The sequence below is a fragment of the Oreochromis niloticus genome, linkage group LG4 (assembly GCF_001858045.2).
Source record: "Oreochromis niloticus isolate F11D_XX linkage group LG4, O_niloticus_UMD_NMBU, whole genome shotgun sequence".
Classification (NCBI taxonomy): Eukaryota; Metazoa; Chordata; class Actinopteri; order Cichliformes; family Cichlidae; genus Oreochromis; species Oreochromis niloticus.
This window is the reverse complement of record NC_031969.2, coordinates 1101773-1112794: the sequence shown is the minus strand read 5'-3', so window position 1 is coordinate 1112794 and position 11022 is coordinate 1101773. Positions and strand designations below refer to the sequence as shown.

At 38.8% G+C, this 11022-nt stretch overlaps 1 protein-coding gene across 1 annotated transcript; it reads left to right on the top strand.

Moving 5' to 3' along the window:
- Positions 1-1101: 1101 nt before the first annotated feature.
- ube2z (ubiquitin-conjugating enzyme E2Z) lies at positions 1102-10790 on the top strand. Its single transcript, XM_003460024.5, has 7 exons — positions 1102-1987; positions 3924-3996; positions 4525-4712; positions 5970-6081; positions 6163-6275; positions 6391-6481; positions 6950-10790. The coding sequence occupies exons 1-7, from the start codon at positions 1536-1538 to the stop codon at positions 7130-7132; spliced, it is 1212 nt and encodes a 403-aa protein (XP_003460072.1). The 5' UTR covers positions 1102-1535; the 3' UTR covers positions 7133-10790.
- The last annotated feature ends 232 nt before the right edge of the window (positions 10791-11022 follow it).

Genomic DNA, 11022 nt, shown 5'->3' with positions numbered 1-11022 from the left:
TGGGAAAAATTAACAGCCAAAAACAAATAAAATGCGACTGAAAGTTGTGGCACTATGTGCCGTGCATTGTGAATGATGCACACTGTTTGAAAACTCAAGACAACCACTTCAATAAAAGTTAACATCTAAAATATTAAAACAATAAATAAACAATAAAAAGCTATCTTCGATAACTTATCTGACGGTGGAACGTGGGGGCAGGAGCCTAAGCAGGGAACGCCAGACCTTCTCACCAGATTCTTCTTCTTCCAGCTTATCCGGGGAAATATTAAGACATTCCCAGGCCATATAATTGATATATTCTTTCCAGGTCCCGGGTCTACTCCGGGACCTCCTACCGTAAGGATAGGCCCGGTTGAAACACCTTACCCAGGAGGCACACACCTCAGCTGGCTCCTTTTGATGTAAAGGAGCAGCGGCTCTACTCCTAACCCCTGCCAAATACTGATCTCCTCACCGTATTGCTAAGGGAAACCCTATCCACCTTTTGGAGAAAGCTCATTTTCTGATCTAATTTTATTGCCTAAGCTCTTTACTGTGTTTTTTACTTACTCATTAAGTGTTTACTCTGATTATAGGTCAAGGGAGCTGAGGGCTGTTTTCCAAACTGACTTTCATAGAACGGGACTTAGCTTTTGCAACTACAATACTTCACAGGTGCTGACCATTAGAAAAAATGCAAGTCTTGATTTTATTACAGGGCTGAGTCCATGCATTGGATAGGCAACCAACTTTGACAGGAAGCATTCAGCTCAACTCATTTTCCAATTCCAAATTTTAAAAAAACGTAAAAAAGTATATTTAAAAAGTACAAAAATATCTTAAAAATTATCCAAGACATATTATCTCTGTTTTAGATTACAGAGGCAAAGGAGGAGACAAACTGAGATATTTTCTGCAGATGCAGAAGTGGATCACAAACTCGGACAGTTGATTGTGAGGGCACAATAACTTCCCATTCTTTTGCAAATTTTGAGCATGGCCTTGCTCAAAAGCTAGCTGCAAAAGCTGAAATGATGGTGGGTTGGTTTTTTTTTTGGTTTTTGTTTTTGTTTTGTTTTTTAATTTTCAGGAATTTTACTTTGAAAATTTTTGCCCGGATGTGCCGTGGCTTTATTATTTCCGTGTTCTTAACTGGTGACAAATACAAGCTCCTAAAGTTGCGATGGTAAAAGACTGGTAGGGATGTGGTTGGTAATAAACCAAATGTTCTGAGGATTTAATGGTTTAAACCAGTATCCAGAGGGCAGTGGTAACCGTAACACTGTGACGTTGCAATTTTGCTGAAGACCGAGCAGTTTTTTTTGGAGGCCTGGGGGTAAAGACAGTCAAGCTAACGATAAATATTCATTATGTCTTGGGAAGAATTGCCTCGCTTTCTGGCCTCGCCTCTGCCCGGTTTCTTTGCTGTCTGATCCGCGTTGGGCACCAAAGGAAGCAGGTTATCTTTAAACTCTATTGTCAATGCTGCGCAGGAGAAAAATATAAATTACTCAACACCAACGGGTTTACTGTAGCTTGCTAGCTTGTGGGCCATGGCGGACAGCTTTGGAGATGAGTCCAGCAGCAGTGCCCTAGGCTTAGACGTTACTACGGGACAGGGGAGCGGAGCCTCACAGCTTCCGATTTTGTCTAACTCTCTGCCGGTGGGAATGTCGGCAACTGGCGGTGTGCACTCCAGCTCCAACCCGGCCTCTCCGCCTCTTGCCGCCACCGCGCAGAGTGGCCTAACAGCTGTGGTGGCCCCTATGTCCGCTGTCACTGCTACCCCGGTCAGTTTTGGGAACACATTGACTCCCGGCTCTTCACCACCCGTCGTGGCCGTGTCTCCCACATTGCATGCCTCCTCGCCTCTCCCCGGTGTTGGGCTAGGGGCGGCAGGAGCGGGCCTCCTCTCTCAAATCAATGCCACTTCCTGGGACCCAACTCTCAGCACGGACTGGGACAACGAAAAAGCTTCCCAGCAGTGCATCCTGAGGATAAAGAGGTAATTCTAGGAAACATATCACACACAAATCTGACGCAGGTGGGAATATTTATGTAATCTAGACCTGCAATCGAAAGTGAAATCTTTCCGTAAAGTTTTTAACAGCATCTAAAACGTCACATTTGACGGGGACATTTGGGAAACTAGAGGTCTGTAATAAGAAGCGAGATTTCGTCGGAACCAGGTAACCACAGGGTTACTTTTCTGTTCACTATCTGTTTTCGGGTTAACTTCGTACCAGGATTTGTCGCCATGGTAACTTAACCTCCCCCAGAGCAGGTCAAGTTCGAGATCAGAGACCAACAGGTGTGAAATCGTTGCCTTCTGACGAATCGGTTATCCAGAAAATTCACCATTCCTAGAAGGTCCCACAGAGGGTCTGAAGTTGTTGTTGTTTTGTTTTAATAGCGTGTAACGTCTTTGGCTTTCACATCAGTAATAAATATAGATTCTTAGATACAGCTTTATTCCATGGTTTTATTTTATTTGTATTTTTTAATGTTAGAAGCAGACAGTTTTACAGCAATTTTATTGTTCTAGAAGGATTAATGATCTTAAAACAGGACACTTACACTGTACTGCTTCAAACCCTTCAACACCACTGAGTCTGTAGCTGAAAGAATAAAAACTAAAACTTTCTGGAAGCATCACGTTTTCACTGAGTCTTTTATTTGTGACATGTTTTGAGTGAGATATGTTTAACTAAGCCTGGATTAGTGGGACCAGTTCAAAGTTTCAGAGCTCTAACGTGTAGCCATCACCTTAGAAATAAACACCAGCACTGAGAGTGCACTCAGTGATAAATAAACATTTAAATTCCAGTTAATTATTTATAGGGCTTTGTGTGCTAAATAACCAGATTAATAATTTTCTGCAGCATTAACTGCATGTCTTCTTTGCAGTTGTTGCATTTTGCTGTTATAAGTTTTATGCTTTTTATAGATTTTTAATCACAATTTTATCATCATCTAATAATATTGCTGATTGAATTGTTGGCATTTATAGGGATCGTTTTCTGTGGAAAAAGAGTAACATTGCCTTTGAAATTCCTGTTTTAGATTGGTAAAATGTTGCCAACACCACCTGGTTTACACAAACATGCAGGCTTAACTCTGCAAATTGATAACCTGATTTTTGAGACGGCTTATTGAGATTACCAGTCTTACGGTAAACAAATCCAGAAAACTGAGAGATACCCTTTGAGCAGTATTTTAGACAGTAGCGCACTCAGCCTATGTTTAAAGATGTTGCTTTAGTTTGACCTACACATACATGAACACACTTCTTTGATTTTTAACATTTCATTAATTTGTTGCTTAATAAACAAAAATAAAGTTATTAAGGAATCGCTTGACCCAAATTAATGAAATGTACAATTTCACTTAATTTACCTGTTTATGCAGCTTGATAGCTTGAACATTCTTGTTGCCTTCGAGTCTTTTCCTGGAAGTTCTAGCATCATTGCAACTCTGGTAAATAATTCCCGTCTAATGTATTAAAGCAAACAGATTGTTAACATGTTGGTATCAGTTTGAATGAGTCTTTGTCACAAGTCGAGAGGACTCGACTCAGCTGGTTGTATTTTGGTTTCATTCCTAAAGAACAGCAGGGTTGCTGAACACAGATGCAGTTTATCACTGTTAATTGCTGTATTATCAGAAACACACTGCATATAATTGCCAACTTGACTATGGTAGGTTTTTTTTAATGACTGCGTTAGTATGCTAGAAAACTTCACATTAGAGCAACTTTAGGGCCCAGTACTGTACTTAAATGTACTTTTTATAATAGATTTCTGAAAATATTAAGATCATTCACCTCCAGGGCATACTGTTTTACTAGTGGATTGCTGGAATGTTTAGGGGCATATTTCTTTGTGGGTTCTCTCTCCATTTTTCAGTGTTTCACAAACCTCATCTGTTTATTTTGTCTGTAGGGATATTATGTCCATCTACAAGGAACCTCCACCAGGGATGTTCGTGGTCCCTGATCCTCAGGACATGACCAAGGTAAAAGGCAAAGTACAGAGATTTACCATCCTTTGACATCATTAACATGTTAACTTGATAGCCAATCAGATTTCAGTAGGCTTCTTATTCCTGGGCTTGATGCAAATCAGGATCAGCACTGGACTTCCTCTGGAGTACTGAAAGCGCATTGAGGTGACTGTTGTTGTGAATTGGCGCTATATAAATAAAACTGAATTGAAAAAAGTGGTATAGCTGTAAAAAGTGCAAAACAGAGAAGTGAAGAGTCCTTTAAACTGTGACTACCTCAGTGTTTTCCATTCAACTAGAGTTGTACCGGTGCTGACAGCAACCATTAACTAATGGAGAAAAACCTTTAGATCCGAGTCAAAAAAATTGATAATGACTCAGCGCGAGTCAGTTGTTTTCTAGATTAAATTTCTTTGCTAATTGGTCTGTTCTTCCCTAGCATTCCTCTCTGCCTATAGACATCATTTTAGACCTTCTTATCAATCCCCATCCTGTCTTTCTCTCATCCTTTAATCCCACTCCTCTGCCTCATGACTTCAGATCCATGCCCTGATCACAGGGCCATTTGACACGCCATATGAGGGTGGCTTCTTCCTCTTCCTGTTCCGCTGTCCCCCTGACTACCCAATTCATCCACCACGGGTCAAGCTCATCACCACTGGGCACAACACTGTCCGCTTTAATCCCAACTTCTACCGCAATGGCAAAGTATGCCTCAGCATCCTGGGGTGAGTCAGGGTTTCTAACTGTAGTCTCCAAGGGAATTCATGAAGAATCACCATGTTCACTGCATACTTTTCTGTTCATCAGCTGGGCCATAAGCAGGCTATTAAAAAAAAAAAAAATCTGGGTCAGCATATTCAATTTGCACTCTACATGGGATACAATAAACAAAGATGCCCAAACAAAATAATTGCCCAATGCAGAGGTTAATTTTAGACCAGCTAGTGATCAGTGAGTAAACTAGCAAACCCTCTAATTAGTGTAAATAGTTAAAACTCGATGATCAAAGTAATATCTCAGAATGCCTTGTTTTGTCTAACTAGCAACCCAAAATCTAAAAAGAAAAGGAAAAACACTTAAAATACTTATTTGTAGGGATTGTTGTCTGTCGAATACTCGTACATTAGGGAGCGCTAGTCCAATATTATTGGTCAGACACTGAGACAAAAAGCTGGATATTGTCTGTTTGTGACAGTGTACAAAACTTTGGACTGAGCCATTAGACGGACTTTTTCTCTTTCTTTTAGATTGTGACTGAAAACTTAAAAGATCCTACAAAGAAAAATGATATTTCTCTCTCCCACTATTGGTCATGCACTTTCACTCTAATTATGTTCACTAGAGACACTTGATATACGACAGAACCTAGAAGATCAATAGTTTGGTTCATCACTACTAGATAAGCTTTTATTCTACTTAATGTAACATCACATCTGTCCTGAACTTGATTTAAATATTTTTCATTCCAACTCTTTGGCAGTTGATATGTTGAGTAAAAAAGGAGAAAAAGAAAACTACTGTGACTCTAACTGATAGCAGTATGTAGCGCCTATGACTTTAAATCTAAATGAGACTTGCATAAATAAATTGGATGAATAAGATTATTTAAAACATTTTTAGTACTCTTTAATTGTACAATGTATTGGTTAGTGTGGATTTGCATTTCATTTTACAATTTTTGGCAAGCACTGACCTTTACACATTAATAATAAAAAGAAATAGATTGCCGATCACTTCCTCACAGTGAGGAATACATTTTATTAATTTAAAACTAGTCAGATGTCCACGGTCAAACCACCCAGTGGTCATGGTTTGTTTGTAAATATATATATTATCAAAAATTTACAACTTTGTTCATGATTCTCAATTTTTAGATGTTAAAATAAGTAATTTTACCTCAATGATTTTGATTCTTTTTTTTAAATTATGCAAGAACCCATTGTAAGAAAGCAACAAACTGGTTCTGTGACCTTTGCTTGTAGGACATGGACAGGGCCGGCATGGAGTCCAGCTCAGAGTATCTCGTCTGTGCTCATCTCAATCCAGTCTCTGATGACGGAGAACCCCTATCACAATGAACCTGGCTTTGAACAGGTACAGTCAACAAAGAGATATAGATATATGAAAGTTTTATGTCGCCACCAATCCGTCACACCTTGTCATTCTGTTTCACAGGAGCGTCACCCAGGGGACAGTAAAAATTACAACGAGTGCATCCGCCATGAAACCATGAGAGTGGCTGTGTGTGACATGCTGGAGGGAAAAGTTCTTTGTCCTGAAGCTTTGTTGTGAGATCCTTATTTTTATTTTTCTTCTTTTTATTTTCCTTTGTCATTTGCATTCCATCTTTGTTTTCTACCTGTTAACTAAATGTATCAAGTGTGTGAATGTGTTTATTTTTAGGAGTGTGATGGAGAAGTCCTTCCTTGAATACTATGATTTCTACGAGGGTGTTTGCAAAGAGAGATTGCATCTGCAGGGGCAGAACATGCAGGTGAGTATTTATTTTTTCTGTTGGATTATTTTTGTCTTATCAGACAGTGCTTTCAGTATAAAATCGTTCTTAATGTCAATAATGCAATATAACATGACTTTGTGACAGCACTGTGTGAGCCAGGATTTAGATTCTTAATTCATTTCTTTTTGTCTTCAGACACTTCAGGCCATCTTAAAATATGTTTTTTCTTATTTACACAATGTACAGTTTTTGAAGAGAAGTCAAGTAATATGGGCCAGTTGCTACTCCCAGTATAAGAGTTGCAAAGCTTTTTCTCTGGAGGTAGAATTTCAATGATATTAATAGGGAATAAGTAAAAACAGGAAATTAATACAGCAAAATTGGTTCCATGCATGGATGGATTAAGAAAAATTACAACTACAGTTTATTTGTTGAGGATATACAAAGTAAAGATTATAAATGGCAATCTTTTCCTCTTTCTAACATGATGTTGCCTTATTCCAGGACCCATTTGGGGAGAAGCGTGGCCGTTTTGACTACCAGGGCTTGTTGGCTCGTCTCGGCGCAACCCACAGAAGACTGCGAGAGAAAAACCTGGCAGAGGACAACCACAATGACAACGACTCGGACTCAGACACCAGCTCCTCAGGGACAGACCCCGACAGTCAGGGCAGCTCACAGCCCTGACTTCTTGGACAGTGCTAGACATATAGCCCAAAACTAAAGACAAGAGAACTGTTTTGTGTTTCTTTGTTTGTTTTGCTGCATCGGAGCAACATCACAGAAGACGACGTGAGTCTTTCTTGGGAATACGATTGGAATCGAGTATCTATTGTATAAATAATACAGAAAACTAAAGAAGAGGTGGTTCCTTTCTGCTGAAAAAAAAAAAAAAAATGACGCCCATCTGCAAGCCAAGTGCTGGAAAACTTGACCTGCAGCTTTGGATTTGTGCTACTTGTAGCTAGCCGGTTACCATTTTGATCTGCAACTCTTAAAGCTCAATTTGACTTTGACATTCTGGATACTTGTGAAAAGAAAAGGTTATAGTAATGGCTTGAACTTTCTATGATGTTCTACTTTGATCCACAAGCACAAACATGTTTTCTATCTTTTCCACGCCAATGAAATACTGTCTGTTAGGGACCTGTGAAGAGGAGGCCTGAAGCTTGGAGCTGGTTTAAGCAAAATCAAGGGACCTTATCCTGGGAATGTCAGGATGATTGGCCTGATTTGGTTGAAGCATGGTAAGATCAAAAAAGGTGCTCCCCGTCTTTGATTTCAAGAGGGAAGGCAAAGTTATCCTGTGTAACGCGGAAGATGGAGAAAGTGACTGCAGTGGATTTGTGAGTCAGTGCCTTGTCTCCTCTAAGTGTAAAGCCATGCCAGACCTCTTCCAGATTTGCCATCAATTGTTTCTTCAGCCAGGCCACAACAATTACAAAAAAAAAAAAAAAAAAAAATATTCAGCAGCTCTGGATTTCTACAATATTTCTTGTGTATTAGCCTCTACAAAAAGTTCTGTTTAGCTTTCAGCTCTAATTGTCCTGTTGAAATGGTGCTTAGATAAGGAGACATTTCAATTTCATTAACATCTTCCTTTATGCCATTTTATGTTGTTTTCTTTGCTGTAATCAGACATCAAACTAACAATAACTTAAAATATGTATGATGTATTATTTGTAATCTTAGCTGGGGTTTGGGGTTTTTTGTTTTTAACCAATTTTTCAAACCAAATTGTCTCACGCTTTCACTAGATTCACTTTATATCAGGGAAATTAATGGAAGGAATACGAAACTCTGTTCTTGTATGGACAGTGAATTAACCCAACCAGTTTGTTCTTCTCAGGCTTTTTTGATGCTTTGGTAGTTGTTTCTCCATTATCCAACCCTTAAAGGTGGCCCTCGCAATGAACTAATATTCATTTGTTATTTCAGGTTTCTGCTTTTCACCAATAAATGACAGTCACGGCACCATTGGAGTTACACAATCACAAGGTACTAAAGTGACAGGTGTTGCTGCTTATGCTCTGAACTCAATGAGAGGTTTTTCTCTTGGGGAAACAAAGGGGCACAGAGAGAGGGGGAAAATCCTTAATTGACACGCTGAGATTTTTTCCTTCTGTCTTTATGCAATACTCATATTTGCACTGAAAGAAATGTTGCATGACCGCATGCTTTATCCAGCTCATCTAGCTTGACTGCAAGAAATGTGTATGGTGGGGAGGAAGCCTTCATTTCAGGACATCATTAGGTCAATGTAAGGATGCTTCAGATGAGCACCTTCATCCTGGTAAACAGTTTATTGGTGTTTTTCTGTAGGCCATGTTTGTATCAGGACTTACACCCACATTACAACTTAGCAAGAAAACAAACTATTGTGACATTGACGATACCGAGGTGTTTTTCACTTCAATGACTGCAGCTTGTAATAGCTTCAGTTTAACTCTTTAAGATCTGCTCTGAAGAAGAGGAATGATAGTGATATCCACTGTCATTATGCCTGCTGCATATAAATTGATGGCACTATATAAAAAAAAAAAAAAAAAAAAAAAAAAAAGGGATTTTTTGAAAGTTATTTGAGTTGGATGAGAAGGTGCATTGTGCTCACAAGCTCTTAAGCTGTCCCATGAGTAAACTTTTGAGATTGTTTTCCTGGCTGTGGTAAATGTGTACTTTTACATCAGAACATGGCAACAAGATGATTGCTACGAAGATGCTGTGTTTCATTTCATTGCTCAAATTCTTACCAAAACCTTTCCTTTGATAGTCATTTCCATTGTTCAATAAAGCAATATTTGCTTTAATCAAGTTTTTTTTTTTTTTTTCTTTCTCCCGATGATACTGACCATTTGTGTGACTGTGGAGGCAGCAACTAACAGTTAAAATGTAATGTTATAGTTAAAATCCAATGTTGGGGTCAAATTCACATGTAATACATGAACGTGCACTATTAATCAGCTAATTGTGTCAAACACAACACATCCACAAGAATTAAAAATCACTTACACTTAAGCCGCCTGCAGCTTAGCTTAATAGAAAAGTTGCAAGTCACACTGTCTTCTAGTGGAGAAGTAATGACTAAAAGGTTATCAGCACTTCTGGAATGAAAACACTGTATGTTTTTAATTTAATTGCTATATAAACCTACATGAAATGTAGGTGGAACTATTTGTCACAGCTGCAGCCTTCAGGTTTTAATGAACACAACTTGGAGCTGTGGCAAAGTGCTGGATTTTGTAGAAGCATGAAGTTAAGGGTGTCCTGACACAGGCAGCTGTAGCTGTCTCTGAGGCATCACCTCTGCTAATGCTAGTCACTGGACTTTTCCCTTGTTTGTCTTCTAGGGCTTGAAATTTATCTGACAAATAATATCACCTGCTTTGTGGGACAGGCCATCCGAGAAGTGGGTGTTTGAAATTCTAGTATTTTCTTTAAAATCTTATTTGGTACTAATAAGCATTGCACTTGCACAGGTTATGGATGCAGCTTGCTAACCATCTTGCTGGCTTTAATAATCTTATGTCCAAAACTAGTGGGTACCATCAGGGCGGCTGTGTCCACCTTTTAAAAGGTGGACACAGTTGCAATCCCAACTATATCTTACTGTCTGAGCAACCAAAATGTTGTAATTGGAATCCCCAAACCAGACTGCATTTGTGCATTTTCATCATATGGAAGGGTTAGGTAGGATATTTAGCTTGTAATCATAAGGAAGAAAAAATAAGCCCATTCTTGTGTGTTTTGAGTTCACCCATTACAAGAATATCTAACTTTAATAAAATTAATTCATGATTTATCTGGGCATTAATAGCTCTGAGTATACTGGATACGATATGATATTGGGACAGAGCTATGCTACATGTTTCCTGTCTTTGTGCTAAGCTAACAGACATTCATGATTGAGTCTCACCATCAAGGAGAAAAAAAATCATACGGTCATTCTCTCATATTCATCTCTCTAGACTAAAACATTATAGTGTTTTGACTATCTTCTGCCTTCCATTGTCCTACAGAGTCTGTGTTTAATTGCAGTGTTGATGGAGTCAGTTTCTGCCCTCAGCTTTGTGTCAGACTCTTGTTCGATTGCCATAATGGCATTTCTAACATAGGGCATTCCTTTTTGTTATCGAATGGTTATGAGAAGCTGCTTGTAGCAAAGTTTTGTGATTGCCAAAATGTTCAACTCAACACGTCCTGAAAGGAGCAACAGGGATTATATCCTTGTTTGCTTGTGTTGTGCTTAAAGCGTTCAAAAATGCCTGGATTCACAACAGGTCTTGAGCATGGTGATATTGTGCAGAAGTGTTGGAAAAGCATAGAATAAAGTGTTGTTCAGTCCTGATGCATATGACTGGTCTTTTTTGTTGTTGTTGTTGTTCCCTAAATGTGGTTTATTTTTTTAATGAATGTGGTTAGATGTGAACTTCCTGTCTCTGGGACTAATAAAGGCTACCTTATCTTTAAGGCCTTAATGTTTTGTTTTGGGGTTTTTCGTTGTTGTTTTTTCTTGTTTTCTTTCATAACTTGAGTTTGGACTCCATGAACATCATCTTTTTTGTCAAGGCGAACCAAAT